General features: G+C 37.2%; 1 protein-coding gene across 2 annotated transcripts in view; it reads right to left on the reverse strand.

Annotated features, from left to right (window-relative positions):
• Nucleotides 1–4,664: 4,664 nt before the first annotated feature.
• The window catches only part of LOC107664249 (G-protein-signaling modulator 2-like), a 26,699-nt gene continuing 5,702 nt past the window's right edge, over nt 4,665–25,661 (reverse strand). Inside the window, exons 2-14 of one of the 2 annotated variants that reach the window (XM_016454769.1) lie at nt 19,950–20,171; nt 19,722–19,857; nt 18,078–18,217; nt 17,753–17,876; nt 17,310–17,425; nt 16,386–16,541; nt 16,198–16,306; nt 15,177–15,315; nt 13,365–13,441; nt 13,090–13,287; nt 12,808–12,967; nt 11,467–11,693; nt 4,665–4,756 (exon numbers count right to left, since the gene is read on the reverse strand). In XM_016454769.1, the coding sequence (XP_016310255.1) occupies nt 4,748–4,756; nt 11,467–11,693; nt 12,808–12,967; nt 13,090–13,287; nt 13,365–13,441; nt 15,177–15,315; nt 16,198–16,306; nt 16,386–16,541; nt 17,310–17,425; nt 17,753–17,876; nt 18,078–18,217; nt 19,722–19,857; nt 19,950–20,171 (1,813 nt within the window). In that variant the 3' untranslated portion in view covers nt 4,665–4,747. The remainder of the gene's footprint in view (nt 4,757–11,466; nt 11,694–12,807; nt 12,968–13,089; nt 13,288–13,364; nt 13,442–15,176; nt 15,316–16,197; nt 16,307–16,385; nt 16,542–17,309; nt 17,426–17,752; nt 17,877–18,077; nt 18,218–19,721; nt 19,858–19,949; nt 20,172–25,661) is intronic. The other variant, XM_016454771.1, reaches the window with a different exon arrangement.

Below are 25,661 nucleotides of genomic sequence, written 5' to 3' on the forward strand. Positions count from 1 at the left end.
CATAGAGGACCTACAATAATGTACAGTATTTGAAAAATAATGTGTTTTTTGAACATTAAAGCATGTCAACATATTCTGTTACACCTAAAACACTAAATAATGATCTTTAAAAAAGCATCATATGACCCCTTTAATATAACATGGAGCAATAAATCTGCATCCCCCCTAGGGGGCCCCCTCTCGCGTTACTCTGGATGTGCTTGCTTTTTCCTCGTGATGCGTCGGCTGCCGTTTTCAAACCAAGTGGCAACCTCCCGCTCTCTCTCATGAAGCCAACAAGGAAGTGACTTAAACTGTAATTCATCAACTGGCCGCTAAAGGCTGGCTGCAAAAGGGAGTCAATCCCTTAGACTCGCCATGTTAAAATGCCCAACATTACAGCAGAAAAAAAACATGTTTACAGCCTGGTTCAAAAAATGATTTTGGTCTATATAGCTAATTTTGCCCTTCATGACAACTGTGAGGGGGGTGAATTTTTTTATAACTCATCCGTTTCAATTATATTAAGCCTTAAAATTCTGCATAATTAAGGGCGTGGCCACTTGAGTGACAGGTGGATTGCCTCTTCTGTCACCACCGTCGAGCTAGGTGGGCGTGGCTTCACCAACCTGCTCCCACCTCTTTGCCCATTTTCGATTATCCGGGGGTGACGCGCGGTGACGCGCTGCCAGGATGGCGACGGCCGCCTCCGCCCACTTTTGAGATTCAAAAACGCTCTTCGGAAATCTACGGGTGACGTCACGGACACTACGTCCATGTTTTTATACAGTCTTGTTTTTATACAGTCTATGTTTCAAACTGGCACAGAGGATTGACTTCGAGCTGAGAGGGAAGGAAGGAGCGGAGGAGGAGTTTCCGGACAGGATCGCCATTTTGGAAGCAGGTGTATTCAGATCGGAGCAACGGAAAAGTTTTGATTGTGATTCAAATAACTCATACTGAGTTTTGATAAGCATAGAAGTTATAATATTAAGAAGAAGAAAAAGATGGGGAAATCGCGAAAAAAAATGAGGAAGTTGGATCAGAGACAAAAGATAGGATTGATGATTCTGAGATTGAAGATGAAATGGAGACGGGTTGGTCACAGGTAGAAGGAGGGAGAATAAAAAGTGTAGGAAAAACAAATAAAAAGAGGAAGAAAGATAATGAAGAGGAGTCAGTAATTATAGATGAGGATAGTGAAAGGGAATTAATAAGTGGAAGGAGAGAGGAAATAAAAATCATTGTGAGATTTAAAGAGGGGCATGGAGTAAAAGGAGTAAACCCAATTGAAATAACAAATGAGTTGAGGAAACAATCAGGAGAGATTAAATGTGCAAGAGTACTTCAGGCTAGAGTGAGCTGAGGCGGCGGGGTCGAGAACGGCGCGCCCGGTGGATGCGACGAATGAGCGGCAACCACATGTGACGGACTGCGGGCTGGCCTCCGCTTTGTCCACGGTGAAAGTTGATGTATTCCCTCAGCGACCAGCACAGATCAGCTCTAGGCATGACGAAGCGGATATCGTCCTCTTTTGGAAGACCAAACAAAGTAGTTTCGCTTTCACAACGAAGCACACAGCGCCTTCACGACATGGCTGCAACAATACTACAGTGAGAATAAAAGTTACGCCTTCTTTCTTTGCGTGAACATTTGGGCGGCGTTATGCAAATCTTCCCACATAGTGAGGTAGATATGTGGGGGCGTGTTAGAACGAGCCATTTTAGGTAGGTATGGCTGACTCTGAACTTTTATAAAGAATATCTCTTTGGATTTGAGACTTTAGTTTTTGCAACTTTACAGATCTTCTTTATGCACCAAGAGCTTGTAACACTCCAAAGAGAAAGGAAAAATTGAAATCGCATCATATGACCCCTTTAAGAGGACCGTCCAAAAAAATTACACGAGTGAATCCGCCAAATTTATCCACTATTGACGGTGATAAGATAACTGTAGCAATGGACGGAACGAACTATCTGACAAGCTGGTGTCAAAACAGCTGTGCTTTAAGTGATGCAGAGTAACAAAACTACAGCAGCAACAAGTCTGTGTTGCCTTTAGCAGCTTCTACAGGTAAAGATAACTTAAAGCTCTCCTTTGATGTGTCCTTTTTAGGCAATGTTTGAAAAGTTTAATTTTTAAATTAAATCTAAAAAAAAAAGCCAAAATATTTAATGCATTATTTAATTATTATACCATTAGTAATTAACTTAATTTGTAGTTAACTAGTTAAGTATTTAAATCATTTACCATACTAGACTGTTGGTGTCTGGGCTTATTTATTTATTTATTTTTAAATGACATGAGACTTTGTAACTTCCTGCATTTTATATACTTCATCGTCATTTTATAATAAATCCAAAAGCAAGACGTGAGAAAAACTAGGGAGTTGAAATGGCAACTGAGCTAATGGGTGATTCTCTGCTCCCATGTACTGGCTACTTAGTTTACATTTATTTAGCTCTTCTACATTAAATTCGTTGAGTTAATATAATTAGTTGTCAACTAATAAAACTAGTAAAGCTGATAAAAACATACCTCAGGTCAACAATGAACCAAGAGAGGCTGTCGGCACTGGCACTAATTTCAATTGAACGGAACATACGTAGGTCTTTGGATATGGAGGACATAGTGACAGCATTTGCTGTAGCTAAGGCTCGTAAGCACCATTTTTAAGGTTACAATCCGTTACTGTAAATATGAATATTGTGTTGTACAGTATTGTGTCTTCTGCCATAAAGATGAAGATTGATGTTTTGTTAAAGAATAAGCACTTTGTGGTTTTTTTTAATAAGCAATTTATGTTCTATTATATGTGTTTTAACTACTTTTTGTTGTATAAATATACTATATATAGGTAATGAAGATATATTAATAAAATAATATTAGAAAGTCAAGTCAAGTTGAGCTTTATTGTCATTCCGCTACATACAGTGGAACGAAATGTCGTATCTCGCAGGACCACGGTGCTACATAAATATAAACATACAACACTAGACGTAAAAACAATTTTTTGACCTACATAGCTAACTATCTGAAGCGGTAACCTACATATACTATAAATAGTTGACTATACATACACATAACCTAAGACAGACTATACGGACTCAGAAAAAATCTATTAATTTTGCCTGGGGCCCCCACTTCATCTTGGTTCGCCTCTGCACTAGAGAGTGGCATTCCAGCGGATGATGTAGTACGTAGGCATAGCATAAGCTCCGGTGAGTATATGCTAGTCTCACGAGAACCAAGTTTTGTTTACAGCAAAAGAAAAACAGTCTCCTCTTGGCTTATATTGAAATCCTCCAACATTTTCCTTTACAAATCCTCGTTTTGTACTTCTAATTTGTGACCGGTGTTTTTGTTTTTGTTCTCTCCTCTGCGCTTCTGCGTTCATCACTTCTCACCAGAGCTTATGCTATGCCTATGTCATATACTGGAACGTCACATCTTGTGAATGTGAGTTTAGATATTTGATTATTTTGAATATCCCATACTTTCATTTACATTTAACATTACATTTAAGTCATTTAGCAGACACTTTTATCCAAAGCGACTTACAAATGAAGACAATGGAAGCAATCAAAATCAACAAAAGAGCAATTTGCAAGTCACAGTTAGCCAAATGCAGTACACGTAGGAAGTTTTTTTTTTAATTATATAATAAATAAAAAGAAAACAGACAGAATAGAAAAAGAATAGAGCAAGCTAGTGTTAGAGACCTTTTTGGCTTTTTGTTAATTGTATAATAAATAAAAAGAGAAGCTAGTGTTAGTTTTTTTTTTTTAAAGAAAACAAGCAGTTAGTAAATGAATAGAGTGCAAGTCTAAAATAGACTTAAATAATAGAATTGGAATAGAGAGTGCTAGAGTTAGAGGGTCAAATAAAGATGGAAGAGATGTGTTTTTAGCCGATTCTTGAAGATGGCTAAAGACTCAGCTGCTCGGATTGAGTTGGGCAGGTCATTCCACCAGGAGGGAACATTTAATGTAAACGTCTGTGAAAGTGATTTTGTGCCTCTTTGGGATGGCACAATAATGCGCTGTTCACTTGCAGAAGGCAAGCTTCTAGAGGGCAAGGATAGAGCAAACTAACATACTTTCAATCACAAACTCATCAGTCTGATTTTAGTCAGAGGATGTAGGTTGACCAATACCTTTAAGGCTGCCACCTACTGCTTGCCAAAAGTGTAGTGAACTTAATCTTTTCCCATACAACTTGCTAGATCAGCGACAGACAGAAACCAAAACTGATGACGTGTCTACTGCTCCATTCATCCAGGAGCCTTTAGTTTGCTCTATCCTGGCCATAAATTTGAGGTGACGTCAGCCTCCGCATGATCTACTAGTCATAATGATTTCAGGAGAGTTCAGAATAAATCAAGCTTTACATTTCATGCCAATTACATAAACAATTAGAAGCCAATTCAGAAAGGATAATGCAATTGTGAATCAAACTGTAGCCACATGGCCATTCTATGCTCCTTTACATGGCTCCACATAGGAGACACACAAATTCAACAGCGGTCTTGGTCTGAATATAAGCGTATATTCTGCACAGAAACATCTGAATCCAGTTCAGATCATGGTAGTAGGGAGAATAAAAGAACTTCATGCATCTCCTCCTTCAAACATCTTGTTAAGTGAGAAGAGAAATCATCTTGCGTCTGATGGTAAGATGACTCTCTGCCTTTGTCTCTCCGGTCTTTGTCTGGGACTGTAGGGTCTCTGGTGGGAGGAGGTGGAGGAGCACATGTCTGATCATCCAGTTATGATCCCTGCACAAGCCAAAAACAGCTATTGAACATACGCTTTCAAAAATAGATAGATACATACATACATACATACATGGCCTTGTTATGTTACACACTATAGTTATGTCATATCAATTTGCTTAAATCCTTGTAGAGTCATTGTTCCTTTAAAAATGGACTGGACTGATGACTTATGGATGATTTTGATTTAATTGGCCTTATTAAGGCAATTTCTCCTTATTTTCTCATATGCCTTCTGGGTGGAGCATGAGGTTCAGGTCGGGGATGATGAACAATTATGTTATATTAAAAAACAAAAATCATGACATGCTTCACAATGCCTTCTATAATATAGCTGATACATCCAATCCAAAGGTACATACTGATTTGAAGTTACAAAATCATATTCCTTACTTCCACTTCAAATAAGAGAGATCTCTTTCCTCATCACTTGAGGGGCTGCTGTAGGGGCCTGAAGCAATATTTTATCTTCTGTCAGGGAAAAGGAAAAAAAGAAATTAAAGATTAAACCATGACAATTTAACATTTTTCATTAATTCTCTTGCATGTGAATTTCCATACTCTGCTTTCCAATTTTATGAGTCATTCTATTTAATAACGGACTAACAGTCATATATCAAAGAGTCGTCCTTGTTCTGAAAATCATGAGAAATGTAAGAATGATGGACTCTTAACTATACTCCAATTTAATATAATGATGCACTATTACTGTATGTATCAGAGCTAATTTTGCCTTAAAACCTCTTATTTAATCTCTTTGTTGAAAGGAGCTCCATTCTTTCAAATATATGTTATAGAATAAAATAATAATAATAAAAAGATTTTCTGCCTTGCATCTCTTAATATGCTCTCTTAATATAACAAGATTAACAAACAGGGTCAGTAAGAAATAAACAGACATACTTTACTTACAGAATGTTTCTGATATCTTAATCTTTGGGACAATACTAATCTATATATATATACACCAATTCAAGATGTACTGTAAGAATGAATAAATAAAATTGAGAATATTTAGTATATTATCATATTAGTTTTACTACTGTTGTCTACATCTTATTCGCTTTGCTCATGTCCGGTGTAGACAAGGCAGTAGTCTGGAAAATGACTAGAAAATGAGTCAAAGTTTAAAGTTTAAAAGTTCAGAACAATTAAACTATGATGTTAATTTGTCCCATTAATTAGTAAAAATGAACATGACTCAAAATCCTTACATCTCTTTCTTAAGAGGACAATTACTCACACTCTTCAGCTATGAGCTGTGGATGGGGTGGAGATGGAAATGTACAGTGGGGAAAATATTTATTTGATCCCCTGCTGATTTTGTAAGTTTGCCCACTTACAAAGAAATGAAGGGTCTAAAATTGTTATGGTAGGTTTATTTTAATGGATAGAGACAGAATACCAACCAAAAAATCCACAAAAAACACATTATATATATAGGTTAGAGATTGATTTGCATTTCAGTGAGTGAAATAAGTATTTGATCCCCTACCAACCAGCAAGAATTCTGGCTCCCACAGACTGGTTATGTTCCCATGTGGAACACAGATTAGTCCTGTCACTTTAAGAAGTTACTCCTAATGTCAGCTCGTTAGGTGTTTAAGACACCTGTCCACACAATCTGTATCTTCCATTCCAACCTCTCCCACCACCATGGGCAAGACCAAAGAGCTGTCAAAGGATGTCAGAGACAAGATTGTAGATCTGCACAAGGCTGGAATGGGCTACAAGACCAGCATCAAGAAGCTTGGTGAGAAGGAGACAACTGTTGCCTCATGGGGTAAGGATGATCATGAGAAAGCTGAGGGATCAGCCCCGAAGTACACGGGAGGAGCTTGTTAATGATCTTAAGGCAGTTGGGACCACAGTCACCAAGCAAACCATTGGTAACGCACAACGCCGCAATGAACTGAAATCCTGCCACGCCTGCAAGGTCCCCCTGCTCAAGAAGGCACATGTACCGGTACCCGTTTAAAGTTTGCCAATGAACATCTAAATGATTCAGAGAAGGCTTGGGAGAAAGTGCTGTGGTCAGATAAGACCAAAATTGAGCTCTTTGGCATTAACTCGACTCGCCGTGTTTGGAGGGAGAGAAATGACCCCAAGAACACCATCCCTAGTCAAGCACGGAGGTGGAAACATTATGCTTTGGGGCTGTTTTTCTGCTAAGGGTACAGGGCGACTTCACCGCATTGAGAGGCAAATGGACGGGGCCATGTACTGTAAAATCTTGGATGAGAACCTCCTTCCCTCAGCCAGAACACTGAAGATGGGTCATGGATGGGTCTTCCAGCATGACAATGACCCGAAACATACCGCCAAGGCAACAAAGGAGCGGCTCAAGAAGAAGCACATTAGGGTTATGGAGTGGCCTAGCCAGTCTCCAGACCTCAATCCTATAGAAAATCTGTGGAGGGAGCTGAAACTTCGAGTTACCAAACGACAGCCAAGAAACCTTAAGGATTTAGAGAGGATCTGTAAAGAGGAGTGGATCAAAATCCCTCCTGAGATGTGTGCAAACCTGGTGACCAACTACAAAAAAACGTCTTACCTCTGTGCTTGCTACCAAGGGTTTCTGCACCAAGTACTAAGTCATGTTTTGCTTGGGGATCAAATACTTATTTCACTCACTGAAATGCAAATCAATTTCTAACCTTTATATAATGTGTTTTTTTCTGGATTTTTCGGTTGGTATTCTGTCTCTATACGTTAAAATAAACCTACCATAAAAATTACAGACCTTTCATTTCTTTGTAAGTGGGCAAACTTGCAAAATCAGCCGGGGATCAAATAAATATTTTCCCCACTGTATGTGCTGAATGACATGGGCAGAATCTACTATGGAACTAAGCAGCAGATTGCCTGCAAAACATGGAACTTTGGTCAAGTAAGAGCCAAACTTTCACTCATATTACAAGAGTGCTTACACAGGAGTTAACATTATGTCAGAGAGCCAATGTGAATACACTGATTTCAGTGGGAATAGTGTATCACAAGAAAATGGCACAAACAACAAAATTGTTCTTTTTCTAGTGTGTAAGTAACCCTATAAGTAACAAGGGTGTGCATTAAAAGTGTTGGAACCTATTGGGGTTTCTGTCTTTTCACATTCCATTTCTCTTGACGCATCTGAGATATAATTCTACAGAATAAGCTCTACTCCACAAGAGACAGCATGGCAAATTTTTCAATTTCCAATTTCCTCAATCCTCTGTCTGTTAATTAGTTCGAGGAGGGAATCTTGTCTGCGTGTATTTATGTGTTGGAGAAGAGCTGCACACCTTGCTCAGGATGGGGAATCCCCATTAACATTTCCAGAGTGGTGTCTGACATGGTGAGTCTTCATTTTCTTCTTATCAATACCCTGCTTTCATTTCGGAAATTCTTTAAAATGGTCCGATTTGTTCTCTTCTGAGTGTGGTTTCTGCATTCAAAATAAAATAGTTTTAATCATCTCTCATCAGGTTATTGCCAACAAAGACTGTGGTGTGCTGGTGGGTAACTGGTCAAACTGCTATGGAGATGGAACCGCTCCGACATCCTGGTGCAGCAGCAGTGCCATCCTGAAACAATACCACAAATGTGGAGGAATACCGGTCAAATATGGACAGAGCTCGGCCTTTGCTGGAGTCACCAACACACGTAAGACTTCCTGCAGACTGGACGAGGAGAAAAAGTTTTGAGAAAGTGATTGTAGATATAATGCACTTATTTTCTTCCTCTCTTTCTCGTAGTGTTGAGGTGTTTGGGAATTCCTGCTCGTCCGGTCTCAAACTTCTGTTCTGCTCATGACACTGATGTTTGTTTGACATCTGACGTCTATTTGGATGAGAAATTCCAGTTGATCGATCACATGAACGTTATTTAATCTGGTAAGTCTCATTACCATTTGTGATGTCCTAAAGAGTTTGAATGTGCATGAACTGTTTCGATTTCTTTCTTCTCCTCTTTCATGTAGGAACTACCAAGTGTGGAATGAGGCCTGGATGACTCGGTCAGACCTGCCATCTGGTTTCGGAGGTTGGCAGGTGGTTGATTCCACTCCTCAACGGACCAGCCAGGGCTTCTTCCGCTGCGGCCCTACCTCTGTTGCTGCGATCCGCAGTGGACAGACCTTCCTGAAGCATGATGTGCCCTTCATTTTCGCTGAAGTGCGTTAATTCCTTCAATTTACTATTGTGTCATACAGCGATTATAATGACATATTACTTAAGATTCCTGTTTGTCTCTGTGTGTTCTAGGTGAATAATGATAAAGTTTACTGGCAGAGAAAATGTGATTGAACATTTGGTGTTGTCCACGTTGAGAAGGATGTAGTAGGTTACTGCATCAGCACCAAGGCTGTTGGCTCAGATCAACGTGTGGATATCACAAATCTCTACAAACACCCACTCGGTAAAAACCACATGCATGTCTCTTAAAACATCTGGTTCAGTTCCCAACACTTTGAACCATGGTGCTTATACTAGTGATGAATGTTGGTGTTTCTCCTGTGTTTCATCACTCTCTAAATTTTCCTTTTACTTTCATTGATCAGGTTCTTCTGAGAAGTGCACTGCTTTGGAAACAGCTCTTTGTCATGGCTCCAAGCGATGCACATACCCACTGCCCTGTGCTGAGGATGTTGTCTGTGAAGTCAACCTGAAAGGGGATGGATCATGTGTGGGCAAAGATGCTGTGCTTTGCATCAATCTAAAAAACAAATGCAGCTCACCTCGTAGCATCACCCTCTACAGCCAGGCTGCAGCCATGTACTACACCGGAGTCAGAAAGACCTTCCTGAAGAAAGACCACACATGCATTGAGCTCAAGCCCTCTGAATGTGAGAAATTATAAAATCTGAAATCAAAGAGTTGCAATACATGAGACTACACAGTTGGTACAATGTAGATTATGGGTAAAGAGACTTGAGTATTCATTCAATATTTGTCACTTTTCCCCACAATAGGCAGACCTCTGGAATGGACCCTGAGTTATGACGAGTATAAGGAACACCTGGTGGATCACGCCTCACTGATGCTCAACATCTTCGGACATGTGGCTCAGACTAAGCAGGTTTTGGCCACACAGTACAGCTTCAGACTGCGCACACCAGATCTTGTTATCGCTGTGAGTTCAAAGTTATGGTTCAACTGATACATCTTTTGATTGTTTGAAATCATCTCATGCATTTCAATTGCGTCTTGTATGTGGTTCTTCTCAGCCTGTATGTGATGCTGTCGTGGGTCAAGAGGTGCCAGTCAAAATCACTTTCCAGAATCCACTGCCTTGTGTCCTGAAGAACACTGCATTCTGCTTTGTGGGACTTGGACTGCAGCATGCCAGAGTTGTTAACTATGGGTAAAATTAATTTCATTAATTGTTTAATTAAATAATAGATTCATTTATTCATTATTCTTTTTAATTTTCACTTAATTATATAAATTATTATTGCTAGACAGTGATTATTTAATCCAAAAAAGTAAAATGTAAAACAGTAGTATTAAATAATCTTTCTTTCACAGTGACATTGCAGGGCATGCCACAGTGTGCCTGACGGAGAAGTTTATTCCCAAGTGTCACGGCCCACATAAGTCTGAATCCAGTTCAGATCATGGTAGTAGGGAGAATAAAAGAACTTCATGCATCTCCTCCTTCAAAAATCTTAAGTGAGAAGAGAAATCATCTTGTAGGCTCTGATTCTCAACAAGGCATTGATTCATGAGTAAGACTTCAGTGAGGTTGCAAGGTCCTAAAATAGTATTCTGGCTTCATAAAGAACAGGTCAGTCAGGATTGGTCTGAAGGGGTCTTGTGTCTGATGGTAAGATGACTCTCTGCTCATCTATCCGTTTGCCCTGGGAGCGAAGGATGAGGCTGAAGAAGTCTTCGTCTGGGACTGTAGGGCCTCTGGTGGGAGGAGGTGGAGGAGCAGCTCAGGTGCATGGATTCGCCAACATTGTTGTCATACAGCACTGTTAAACCAAACAAATAACTAAAACAGAGGAAACATCATGGCTCCGCTGAATATAAAGCACTCACATTGAACGGAATTGCAAAATTAGATAACGGCTGTTTGTTTCTCTTAACCTACAAGCTATAAACATTAAACTTCTCACAGTGCATTTAGTCATGATGTAGGACAAGTGCACTTATGCTTTATGCAAGACACTGTTGTCTTTTAATTTTTTTGGGGGGGAATTGGCATTTAGGTGTTTGAGAGACTGCAAATGTCATTCTGAATCAGTTATTAACCCCCCCCCATTTGGAAACTCAAGTAATTGTTTCATGGTGTTGGTTACTCTGTACTGTGTAGCTTCAGCTTCAAATAAAATATTTCCAGCATACTAAACGGAGTCAGTTTGTGCTGTGTAATTGAGCAGGATCTATTCAAATGAGGCTTTATTCCTCTTGTCATTTAAAATTAGTAATACATATTTGTCTTATATACTTTCCATAACATTGAATTTTATATTTACATAAATCCAAACTTTTGCAGACTGCTTGTTTCTAAAACCTCAAAATATTAAAATAGAGCATTGCTTCGCTGGTATTAAAAGATAAAACATTTCAAGTCAAAAAAAAGAATCAAAACAGAACTGATATATGTTTAGTATTAAATATATATATATATACATCCAGTCTGGATCCCTGTACAAGCCAAAAACAGCCATTGAACATACGCTTTCAGAAAGAGTTAATAGTTCCATGCACCCATATAATAACATTAACCTGGCACTTAATCAGCATGTCGAAGAAGTCTTCATCTGGTTCTCTGTTATCGGCCGAGGCCATGAGTTTTCTGAGAACGTCCTGGCTGTGGCGCGGGTCCAGCCGGAGACCCGGGAGACTGTCCACACTGGCCCGCTGCTCGTCCAGCCGACGGCTCTGTGAGCTGGCCAGCAGGTCTAGGAAATGGCCAGGCTGTGCCGAGGCCTCCTCTCCGGGCGTGGAAATAGCTAAACAAGGTTAAAAACAGAGCAATTTAAAACAGGCCCATTTAAACATTGCTAAAATATATACACGCACATACACACAACACAACTGTTGTTTGTTGTTGTGAAAGTTGCTTTTTAACAGAAATTGATACTTTTATTCAGCAAGGAAACAATAAATTGGTCAAATGGTGTCAGTAAAGACATTTCTATTATAACAAAAATTAATGTAATTGATTTCAAATAAATTATGTTATTTTTTTAACTATTCATCAAAGGGTCCTGAAAAAAAAATATTACCAGTTTCTACACAAATATTAAGCAGCACAACTGTTTTCAATATTTATAATAATAAATGTTTCTTGAGCAGCAAATCAGCATATTAGAATGATTTCTGAAGGATCATGTGACACTGAGGACTGGGGTAATGATGCTGAAAATTTGGCTTTGCATCATAAGAATAAATTACTTTTTAAAATATAATACAATAGAAAACAGTTATTTTAAATTGTAATAATATTTTACAATATTAATGTTTTTACTACATTTTTGATCAAATAAATGCAGCCTTGATGAGTATGACTTCTTTCAAAAACATTAAAAAAAATCTTACTGACCCCAGACTTTTATTTTGTTAAAAAATAAAAGAATGGAAAAAAGTGTGTGTGTGTGAGTGTGTGTGTGTGTGTGTGTGTGTGTGTGTGCGTGTGTGTGAGTGTGAGTGTTAATTTATTTTTATGTTTTAATATGCAAAAGTAGAATTTGACATTTGGCCGTAAACAACAGGACATTTTGGTTTCTGTTTGTAACACCTATTTGAAACATCAAGTATGATTGGCTGTGATTTTGTCATGTGACAATACTCTAGTGTTCAGTGTTTTGCTTGGCACATTGCTTGTCACAATGTATGCGCTGCTAAACGCTGGTATAATTATTACAAACTAAAGGTGCGTGCACACTGTCACGGTCTGTTATTTGCTAGTAGGTTTGTTATTTGCAGAAAGTTAATTTCTGCTCACATTGTTCCACTTTAAATCACCTGCTCCTACTTTTCTGCTTTAAATCAGTGTGAATGCACCTTCAATGATTTTGCACCTTCATATACAAGTATAGAGGACAGTGAGGGAGGACGACTCACGTTTCTTCAAGGCTACAGGTGGGGTTTCACAGGGAATGGAAGGGGCGGGAACACGGTTCAGGCCGTCCTGTAACGAGCACCTTTGGTCATCCATGCGACTGCCTTGAAAACGGCTCAGAAGATCAAAAAAGCCATCGTCACCCAGAGTGTCTGGGGCGTACTGTGGGAAAAGCCATTCAAGGAAATGATAAAAATGTTAGTATATTTACTTTTTATAATTTATCATTTAAAATGACAACCTGCTATTGGTCATGTGTCATTCAGAAAAGATTAGTATTTGACCTGTTTGTCCAGACGGGCTAAAGGTGGGCTGCTGCTGCTGTGGTTCTCAGCTGGTGGACTGGAGTTTGACCCATTCAGCCTGTGTTTTTTGCTCCTGAAGCGATTGATGAAGAAAAGTTTAGAAGATGTCTTGGCTATGGATGATTTGGTTGGCGATTTGGTTTGCTGAGGGGTTGTAGACTCCTCACAGGCCTGGCCCTGGACAGATGAGGCATTAGCAAACGATTTGATATGCAATATTATGAAATCTGAATTTTGACACTGATTTGTCTCACCGTATTTTTGTCAGAGCTGAGTTTCATGAGCTCCATGTTCTCCATGCTGTGTCTCCTGCTTCCTCTGGATCTTCCATCTACAAAACCAGAAAGAAGCTGTGACCCGGACTCATTCTGTAGATCAGTTGTGCTAAAAGCATATATGTGACCATGGACCACAAAACCAGTCATAAGGGTCAATTTTTTGAAATTGAGATTTATACATCATCTGAAAACTGAATAAATAAGCTTTCCATTGATGTATGGTTTGTTAGGACAATATTTGGCCGAGATACAACTATTTTAAAATCTTGAATCTGAGGGTGCAAAAAAAAAAAATCTAAATATTGAGAAAATCGCCTTTAAAGTTGTCCAAATGAAGTTCTTAGCAATGCATATTACTAATCAAAAATTAAGTTTTGATATATTTATGGTAGGAAATTTACAAAATATCTTCATGGAACATGATCTTTATTTAATATCCTAATGATTTTTGGCATAAAAGAAAAATCAATAATTTTGACCCATACAATGTTTTTTTTGGCTATTGCTACAAATATACCCCATACCCCAGCTCCAGGGTCACATATTGCGTACATTTTAGTATTTGTTTCTGTCAAGCATATTAATCATGCACAAAGTAATTTTGTACATTTTAAATGTATATATTTATGTGATATAAAAAAAATTAAAGAGCAGCACAAGGAGGATATTCAAGCCAATTTGAGTTTAAACAAAATGTACAACTTTCATCCAGTAGGTGGCGCTATCACCAAACACCAAACATGGTACTCTCAAACTAAACTTTAATATGCCAAAATACAGCATTAACTGCATATTTTAAAACTTGTATTGCAATTTTTTGCATTACAAGTTTTTAAATCTGTTTTTTTTTTTTTTTATCTATTTGAAAATTATTAAGATATTTTAACAGTTGTATTGCAAACTTCTGAATATACTTCTTAATATTCTAAAATGGCTTAAATGGGATTTTGTTTTCAATTTATTACGTTTCTCAATAATAACATGAAAGTACTATTTTTGTTAAAAAATACTTTGTGGTTTGTGCTTATCACAACCAGTGTTGGGGAAAGTTACTTTTAAAAGTAATGCATTACAATATTGCGTTACTCCCTAAAATAGTAACTAATTACGTTACTTAGTTACTTTTTATGGAAAGTAATGCGTTATATTACTTTTGCGTTACTTTCGCGTTACTTTTTAAATATGAGCAGGGCTTGATTGTTTTTAATATAAGAAGTTCTATTTATAGCAAATATAAAAGCCCTTTCACACCAAAAAGTGTAATGAATAACTCGCATTACTTGTAATGAGTTACCCCCAACACTGATCACAACTATAATTTTGTTGATCTATGTTTGTACATTTTAGTGCTTTATTGTATTATCTTTATTTTGTATTATATGATTATTTATATTTCCTATTTTTATTTTCATAAAATTATTTTTTTTATGATTACTATTATTTTATTGTTGTTTCCCCAGCACTCTATATATAATAGAAAATATAAATAAATCATAATTAATAATAAAAAAAAGTTTGGGTAACGCTTTATTTTACAGTGTTCTTGTAACATGTTACATATAGCAAGAGAAAGTAATAAGAGAAGAGTAATAAGACAAAATTACATGCAATAACCCTATAGTAAGTACATGTTGTTAAATAATATTACTAAGTACTTAAATGTATAATTACACTGTAACAAGGACAACATGAAATAAAGTGTAACCAAACTTTGTGCACCTTTAAGGATTCTTGTACAAATTCAAATTCAACAGCCATTTGTGGTTTTAAAGTTGTGTGTGCTGTTACCAGGCAGACTGCTGTCACCGGGCGGACTCTCGATGAAGGCAGAGCTGTTAGTGTTGGAATTATTCTGCTTCAGACTCAAAACTAACTGCAGATCAGATACGTTCATTCGAGCCGTCAGCTCCCCACTGCGGTCTCCAATCTGAGCAGCACACACACACAGGAAGGAAAAAACATTACTGGAAGTGCTTCTCCAGAAAACACGAACACGCAGAAGCCAGCGTAAGTCACGTTTCACCTCAAAATCAAATGAAAGAAATAAGAATATTTACCCTCACATTATTTTTATGAAAATTAAGCAGAAAAAGTCCTCTTCTGCTTTCTTGCATTTCACCTCTAGCTTGTTTCCTAATCGAATCTAGTGTTAATAAAGCTGACTTTATCAGAACAGGTCTAATGCTACATAAGTAGAAAAGAAAAGTCACTTTAGAGGAAATTATTTAGAGATTTCAGTGGAATAACAATGACAAATCATTCACAATAAGATCAGGAACGTGCATTAAGAAAATAAATCTGTTCAATTTGGATGTTAAATGTGTTTTTAATCACAAAAGTGTGTTGTACAAACTTTAATTTATGCTAATTAAATAAAATAAATGTATCAGAGACAGTAATTGGGAAAAATGGTAACTTGCTTTTAAGAACTGAGAATTTTGGGTGAAAAAGGTCTTAATCATCATAAAAATAATGTCGGGATCAGAGTTACTATTGTTAACTAAAAACCTAAAAAAAAAAAAAAAAATGTATTACTTGAAATAAAACAACCATTAGCTGAAATAATATACAAAAAAGCTAGCTGCCATGGTAATGCTATTAAAATAACATAATCATAATACAAAAATCTTAATCCTAAAACAAGCTTCTTTTTTCAATTTAAAACATAATTTCTTGCTATTCTTGCTTTTTTTTTTTCTCTCTCTTTAGATTTTTCTTTTCCTTGAGATTCACCCGCGGGCTTTACTGTGCAGACAGGAAGTGTGTTGGTGTTATCTCAGTGCACGCACACACACACACACACACACACCTCTTTGGAGATCTCCAGATGTTTTTCAGCGAAGCTCATGGCCTGCTCGTGGTTTCCCAGTGCGGTGTAGGCGTTCCCTAAACTCCAGCACGCTCTCCCTTCTCCGATCCTACACACACAGAGACAGAGACAGCATTAGACGTCAGGAAGAGCAGCAGCACAGACAGGAAGTGTCAGTGACAGTGTACCTGTCCTTGAGGTCCTGAGCTATGATGAGATGTTTGAGGTGATAGTCTATGGCTCTCTCATAGTCCTGCAGGAGCGTGTAGGTGTTGCCCAGACTGTAGCAGGCCTGAGCCTCCACGGCCCTGTCCTTCAGCTGCCGCGCCAACTGCAGTGTCCGCCTGCAGGAGAAACACACCACAATCACCTCATCATATGACTCCAGCTCATCTAACAGCAAAGTACAGACGTGCATGTTTTTTTGGACTTGTATCATGGTAATGTCATATTTTAGCCATTGTACTTGTATATAAGACTGCTGAAGAAATCCATGCATGAGGCTCCCAGTATATCTGATCCCAGTTCAAATTTCAAATTTCTATATATGCTAAATTTTGGTTAAGGTTGAAGGTTTCGATGAATAAAGGTTTTTCTCTCTGCCTTGCAAGGAAAAAAGTGACAATAAACATGGCTTATAATGGCTATAATATAATGTCTATATTAATGGAAATTGAATAAATAGGAAAGTGGAAAATAAATCAATTATAATTTGTAAATTAATTATAATAAAATAAACAATAATGTAAAAAAAGGGGAAATAATCATGGTTGTTGCTTTTTTCTCTCTGTCTTGCGAGGACAAAAATGACAATGAACATTACTTATAAGGGCTAAAATATAACGTCTATAATAAAAGAAATTAAATGTGGAAATAAAAGTGGAAAGTAAATTAATTATAAAATAAAATAAAATAATCACGGTTGTTGCTTTCTTTCTATTCCTTGCTTTAGATATTACGTTTAACTTAGAATAAAATATTTATAAAAAAAAATTGCTGTTGTAGCTTTGTTTGTTTTCCTTGCTTTGTATATTATGTTAAAAACTTGGAATAAAATATAGAAAGAAAAACAACATCATAACAAAACAAAATAAAATAAAATGCCAACTGACTTGTAATGTTCAGCTGCAACTTCAAATTGTCCAAGGAATATGTATGCATTTCCAAGGTTACAATATGCTCTCCGCTCTGCAGCTCTGTCTCCAAACTCCTTTGCAATAAGGAGACGCTGTAAAATCAAACAAACAAACAAAAAACATGATTTATTTTTACATTAAGCCTAATTCATGAAACATGAACCCTGCTGATTTGTTCATCACGAGCATTTTCTGCACGACAGGTGCACAGAGTACAACACTGCAAGTTTCTGCATTATTATTGTACATCTAGTAATATTTACTCTTGCAATACATATATAAAATTGTAAACATAATAATACAGACCTTTTCTGTACAGTAATCCAACATTTATCAGTTTGTGCATTTTCAGTTTTTTTCAGTCCATTTTAATGGAAACCACAGGCTTGTTCATTTAGGAAACTCTCCGTATGAAATACCTGTTCGTGAGCCAGAACAGCATCCTGGAAGTTTCCGAGCAAATAGTGCGAGTTGCCAAGGTTACCGTAGGTCCTGCCCTGTGCCGCTCTGTCCCCCAGCTCTTTCACAATGGCCAGATTCGCTCTTCAAACCGAGAGGTGCAGTATTAGATACAGTGGCGGGGATAAAACAATAAAAGCTTTAGCATGCCTTTGGAAAACACTGCTGCAGTCTCTGCAATGTTCTTTCAGAAATGAAATATTTTGTCTTTTGGCACATGTGTGTCGTCTACACACTGGTTTGGGTGTTCAGAAGAATGAAAACAACAAATGCTGGCTGGCTCACTCATAGTACTCTGTTGCTTTCTTCAGAGCGATGCGTGCCTCCTCGGGAAATTCTCCAGGGTCCATACCGCTCCAACATATGTTCTTCCCCTTGGCGTGGTACACATTCCCATAATTATACAGCGCTCGGGCCTGCCCCACCTAACAAAACCACACACAGACACGCACACACAACAGTCAGTCCACACGCACCGCTCATTACACACCTAAAACGGATCGACGGCTTGCATTTAAACTATGTTTATGGTCAGTTAAAATAGATCAAGTGGTGTCTCGGGATAACAGGACTTCCAAAAACATCCGAGGCAAACTTGGCCATGAACTATTCAAACGGAGAATAGAACGATTTTGTCGTCATGTACTCGCCCTTAAACATTGGAGATATAAAAAAAATAGACCATAATAATATTAAAAATGTATATAATCAACACATTTTTACTCTAAAAGGGTTTAAAAATATGAAGAATGTATCCTTATGACAATTTCCAAAGTAATCCCATCAGTTTGTTTGTTTATTTATATATATATTTGAATAGTTTATTTTTATCAATATATACATGCTATTTCATTTATCTGTGTTTTATTTAAGTATTGTTTACTTTACTAAAAAAATATTATCAGTCAACAAATCTATGACCATTTTAGCTTTTTATTATATCTGACTTACATCTTTTTTTTAAACAGTGAGCAAATTATATCAGCAAACTAAAATTATATTTAACAGTTAGTTTATTAGTTAGTTAGTCAGTTATTTGTAGTTTTATTTGTATTATTTTATTTATTTACATTTAATTTACTTATTATTTACATTCCTAAATCAATATTTTCCAATATTTTTTTGCTTTTTATTACATCTGATTGCTTGCTTTTTTCAAGCAATGAGGCTTATTTCTTTTAGCTGAACATTTTATTATGAACATTTTCTTAAACATTTTAGTTGATAACAATATATAAGCACATTTTATGGGAAAGTGATTCAAAAATTAAAAATGAATAAAAAAGTCCTATTACTTACAATCCTATTATTATTTATTTGCTTGAACAGTCAGTTTTATTTTATCAGTTAATAAAACATTACTATTTTATTTATTTATCTATTTTAAGTCTTTTATTTCAAAAGTTTGATTTTTATTTGATCAAAAAAATCACTGTAAATACAAACCATTTTATTTATTTATATTTAAACAGTTTATCAATAAATAAATAAATAATTAGTATTGCTTACATCAATAAATAAATTAAATCAGTCAATAAATGCATTTAAAATGCTTTTTATTATATCTCCTCACCATATTTAGATATTTTTCCAAGCAATAAGGTCTATTTTTTTTTACTTGGAAGTTTTCTTTGGTTCTGCAAGCATATTGTGACGAGGAGCTGTCAAGCTCCAAAAATGGACAAAAAAGTGCCATAAAAATAGTCAATACGTGATATTCTCAGCCTGATGACGGCGTATGATAGCTGTCAGATCTTATTCACACGAACACATCGCACGTATGTACACTGTGCCTTGACACTAAGTGCTAGGTTTGACATCAATAATGCCATTGGTTCATGAGAATCATACTGTAGATTCTTTAAAATATCTTCATTTTGGGTTTAGCTATTGCATTAAAAGGCCCTTTGGTTGTGTTAAACACCTCACCTTATCATGGAGCATCCTAGAAATGTCCAGATGTCTTTGGCAACAAACTGCTGCTTCATCATAGCGACACAAAACCTTCAAAGTGTTTCCAAGGTTACCACTGGCTTTAGCTTCTCCCAGCTGATCTCCGATAGTTCTGAAAGAGTCCGAATAACAAAACATGTTCTTTTAGATAAGGACATAATCCTGCCAGCTTTGAAACAGTGACATAAGCTTCCAGATTCAGACCTGGTGAGTGTGAGGTCATGGCGATGGTATTCCAGCGCCTTGTTGTAGTCGTGCAGGTGGAAGTAGGCATTGCCCAGCTGACTGTAGATGGCACTCAAAATCTGCAGGTCTTCTGTGCCCACCTGGATGGCCGACTCAAAAAAGGAGACACCCACAAGGTAATCTCCCACTTTACACAGACGCTCACCTTCCAGAGCCAGTTCCAGACATGAGGCCTCCATCCTGCGCGGGACAGTAGAGAGGTGAGCAAAGAGCAAGATGTTTATCATGGATAAAAAAAAAGAAAGTATTTTGGTTAAAAATAAAATAATAGTTTAAAGGGCACCTATTATGCAAAATCCACTTTTACATGGTGTTTGGACAAAAATGTGTGTTGGCAGTGTGTGAACCCAACCACCCTACAATGATAAAAATCCACCCACTCCTCATTTTTTAATCCCCTTTAAACCAAATCAGTCTCACTAGGCAAGCCGTTTTGATTCTCTATGCAATGTGACATCACATTGCATAGGGCTGGGCTACGGGGGTTGATTGACAGCCCTGCATTGCCATAGTTTCCGCCCTCAGCGGTTGTACGCTGTCCTCCATTTTCTCCGCTCTCGAGCAGCTGAAATGCCAACAATGTGTCGTAAGCAGTCCCGGAGCGCTGTCTGGATGTAAGACTGAACATTCGTTTTCTCCCAACAACTGAGCTGCTGAGGACGCAGTGGATTACTTTCATTTTTCAAGGTAATGCGCTTCAAAATCTACTTAAATACGTTTATCACTCCAGACTGCTTTGTGAATATCATGTCGTTATAGTGCTTAGTGTATTAACCGTGTTAGTGTGCGTACGTTATCCAAGTATTTTAATTGATCAGTGCCACGCTGGTGAGATTAGTTTGTGTCGTGCTGTTCGTTCGGTAGCGCAGTCGCATCGCGCTGTAACATTGCGCTGTTTCGACCCACTTTCAGTGCATTTGGCTTCCCATATGTATGGCTGAACACCGGTTCTCTTGCTCTCAGTCATGTTGCTTTTACTGGCTGTTTATTGTTGTAGATATGCAATGCAGAGAGACATATACGCGACGCCCTCTTCTGGAGACGGTGCAGGAATATGCAGCTCATTTGCATTTAAAGTGATACAAACCAAAACAGCTCTTTTTTAGACACACCCCAAAAATGTCATTTTCTAGCTGTTACAATAAATGATCTGTGGGGTATTTTGGGCTGAAACTTCACAGACACATTCTGGGGGCACCCAAGACTTGCAAAATGGGGCATAATAGGTGCCCTTTGAAAAATGCTAAATTAATGCAATAAATGAATACAAATTTAAATAAGCTCAAAATAAATCAATTGGGAAAAAAAAATAATAAATAACAATTAATAAATAATGAAACAAATAAAAATGATTAAAATAAAAAATAAATGAATAAAAAAAGATAAATTAAGAATTAATGAAGAAAAAATGAATAATAATAATAACAATAAAATAAATACACACACATACAAAAAATAAATAGCAAAATATATAAATAAACATTTTAAGTAATAAATAATTAATAATAATAATAATAATAATAATAATAATACATAAAAATGCAATTAAATAAATAAAATAATAAATATAAGCTACATTTTAAATAAATAAATAACTTAAACAAACAGTCAAACATAAATATTTTATTGATTGATTTTCAACCAAATGTCTATTTACTAGAGCTGCAACTAGGATGAGCACAGAGACACAACGAAAGTAGCGGGGACTGAAATAATAAAATATCGCAGTTTGATATACACGTTAAGACTAGTACGAGAAAAGAGCAACTAAAAGCAACTTAAACCTAATAAGCAGTTTAGTATTTGTGTTTAAGCATTTTCTAGCATTACATTCAGACACTGTACTTTTATATTTACATATAGAGGTCTTTTTAAGAGGCCTTACAGATGAGGAAGTATGAGGGCCCACATCATCGTAACAGCTTTCATTTTAAGTCTATTTACTGTAAATGCATTTCCTATTCATTTCTACACACTAGGCGACACCAAGTTAAAATGTTTGTCTGTAAAAAACAACAGCATTCCACAGATATGGCAGCAAAATCTAGAAAGAATTATTACAACACTAACATCATTAGGTCTTTGTCTACGCAAGTTCTTGAAAAGGTCTTTTTGGCTGACATGCACTAAAAACATGATGACTCCCTTATGAACAGTTTAAAGAGTTTCACAGAGTGACTAAGAATCTCAGCTGAAAACGCTTCCATGAAGCAGCAACCAGAAGGCTGACTTGAATGCTTGGAAACGGTCTAAAGCAGGGGTGCCCAAACTTGGTCCTGGAGGGCCGGTGTCCTGCAGAGTTTAGCTCCAACCCCAATTAAACACACCTGAACCAGCTAATCAAGCTCTTACTAGGCATACTAAAAACTTCCCAAGAGGTGTGTTGAGGCAAGTTGGAGCTAAACTCTGCAGGACACCAGCCCCCCAGGACCAAGTTTGGGCAGCCCTGGTCTAAAGTATGACAAAATACGTGCAAAATATAAACATGCATGTTGTATTTGCATACAAGCATTTATTTAAAACATATAAGCTAATCTTTTGTAAAAAATTATGTATATATTTACGGTCACTTTTGATCAATTTAATGCATCCTTGCTGAACAAAAATATTAGTTTCTTTCAAAAAACAATGTTACCAACACCAAACTTTTGAATGGCTTTTCAAACCAACAAGCAATCACCTCCAACACCCCGGCAACACCTTAGCATCCACATATGTCAGCTGTGTGCAGGAAAACTCACAAACCTCACCTTTTTTCCTTTCTCTTTTTGGAACTTTCAGCGCACCGTCTAAACATCTTAATCTTTTTCATGACTTTCTCTCCTCCGGTGTGATAGACATGTTTAATTCTCCACGGGGTGCAGCATGAGACCCACGGCTTCGACCCTCTCAGACACATAACGAAACAGACTGACCTCTTCCAAAAGACACCGAATTTCAAGATAACCCCCCTCTGTGAGACCTTTCCCAAGCCTCTATGCCTGGGAGAAGCCTCTGCATAACCAAACCAGGCTTTAGCTTGTAAAATGTTTTGTTGCTGACATGCGGCGACAGGTAACGCTGGGTCTCGCACACCTCAGCGGTAGGCCTGCTGATAACAGATGCAACAGTGCGACATGCCAGTGTCATCTACGGACACCCGATGGCAAGCGTCAATTCCAATTATGAGTGAGAGGACACATGGCGATTATCACGCGTAAAGGAGGAAAGAGAGTAACTCTAATGTGCTTTGAACAGCTCCTAAACCCGTTATTCCAGTTGGATGGGTCAACCTCAGAAAAAAATGCAATGCAGCTTCTGATATTTTTCCACTTACACTAAATGTTCTTTATTGGTATCTATGGTTCCATGAAGAACCTTTAACATTTATCAAGTTTTTTTGAATTTATGGAACTTTCCACTGTACAAAAAGTTATTTTTTAAAAGAACTTGAGCGCTATCTACAGAATTTTTTTTTTTTAAGTTCTTCACACTAAAAAAAATAAAGAACTGTTCAGTAAAAAATGTTATTTGGGGAACCAAAAATTGTTCTTCCATGGCATTGCTGCAAAAAACCCTTTTGGAACCTTTATTTTTTAAAATAAAGGTTCTTTAATGGCAATGGTTCCATGAAGAATCTTGAACAATTATGGAATCTTTCCATTGTACAAACTTTGTTCTTTAAAAGAAAAGGTTCTTTTAAGAACTGTGAAACCCCCCTTTTGGAACCTTTATTTTTATGAGTGTAATTACTTAGTTTTGCTTGCCAAGTCATGCTTTACTATTACTTACTCATACTCAAGGTTAAGGATTAGAACAAACCCATAACACTAAAAATTAAGCTTTGATACTTAGCTAGTCCTGCAGCATTTCAGCAACAGACATGAAGATACCTCAAATCATGTGACTTGTTGAGTATAGTTTAAATATTCATAACACAATATATTTAGAAGATAAAAAAGCCACAAAAAAAAACATTAATTTACAGTACACTGAACGAGGGACACAAAACATAACTAGACGTGAGAATCTAGTTACGCTTTTGGCTTGGGTCAGTAAGCAAGCAATAGTCAGCAACTTTCAGGCAAATGCACAGTGTTCTTCTGAATATGTGAACAACTAGTCACTCTCTGCATTAATAATACAAGTTAGCCGAGAAAGTAGAAAGGCGTTAAAGTCTTCAAGGAATAAAGAAATCCAACAAAACCTTCCAGAATTGATTAAGCTTCTGCTAAAGTAGAGTGAGATGTTGTCCTGAAGGAGAAAAATAGAAATCTTTTCTAATATTATAAATGGCTTTACTGTTACTTTTGATCAATTTAATGCATCCTTGATGTATAAAAATAGATATTTAAAAAAAAAACCTTACTGACCACAAACTTTTGAACAGTTTTTAACTTGGGCAGTAAGTACCTCAAACATCCTGGCAAACAACAGAGAAGACCTTAGAAACCACAATTAGCAAGAGAACGAGAAGGTATGAAGGCTTTAGAGCTGTGAAGGAATAAAGCAATCCAAGAAAACCTGCCAGAATCGATTAATCTTCTGCTGAAGTAGAGTGAGATGTTATCCTGAAGAACGAATCGACTCCAGCCAGAGAATCACTCAGGTAACCAAGGCCACGCTGGGAAAATCCATTAGACCGAGTTCAATCCCGCACTTTGCCCAGAGTGTCCTCAGCTGTTCGCATGTTCTAATTTCTTTATCCTCAGCGAGGTGGGACGCTGGCCGAGCGGCTGATGCCATTTCTCCACTGACCGATGCAAATGACTAATTCGCACCGTATATTAACTCGTACCTCTCATGAAGTGATGCATTTCACTGATACTTACTGAAATGCCAGGCACATGCTGCTCGTTATTTCGGTTCATTTCTAAAACTCCGACTTTAAAGGGACAGTTCACTTTAAAAATGAAACTTTTGTCATTATTTATTCACCCTCAAGTCTTTCCATGAGTTCTGTGGAACTTAAAAGGAGAAGGTTTAGCACAATGTCTCTTTTCCATACAAAATGAGTTGTGAACAAAAATGACAACAACCAAAAAGTATTATAAAAGCAGTCCACTTAAATCAGAAGCTATATATTACAAGTCTTCCGAAGCCAAACAAGAGCATTGTGTGAGGAACATGTAGAAGTTGTAAATTAAGAATGATTTCAGTAATGAAAGGGGTCATATGATGTTGCTAAAAAGAACATTATTTTGTGTATTTGGTGTAATGAAATGTGTTTATGCGGTTTAAGGTTCAAAAAACACAATATTTTCCACATACTGTACATTATTGTTTCTCCTCTATGCCCCGCCTTTCTGAAACGTGTAGATTTTTACAAAGCTCATCGTCTGAAAAGCGAGGTGTGCTGTGATTGGCCAGCTATCCAGTGCGTTGTGATTAGCCGAATACCTCAAGCGTGTGACGGAAATGTTACGCCCCTTACCATACTGTGATGGCCTGTCAGGCCGGAGCATAATTAAAAAACATGAAAACCCATTATAAACGAGGCATTCGTTGCATCAAGTGGGTACATAATTATGGATTATAATGACTTATACTGTCTTTTGCCGCATAAACGTAAAACCATGTCTGCATTTGTGATCGGAGAAATGACAAAAAACAAGTGCTACTCTACACTGCCCAAAACTCGCGTTTGAATCGTCAGTGGCAAATTCTTTAAATATGAAAACGTACTTACAG

This window comes from Sinocyclocheilus anshuiensis, unplaced genomic scaffold (assembly GCF_001515605.1).
Source record: "Sinocyclocheilus anshuiensis isolate Anshui unplaced genomic scaffold, SAMN03320099.WGS_v1.1 scaffold67, whole genome shotgun sequence".
Taxonomy (NCBI): Eukaryota; Metazoa; Chordata; class Actinopteri; order Cypriniformes; family Cyprinidae; genus Sinocyclocheilus; species Sinocyclocheilus anshuiensis.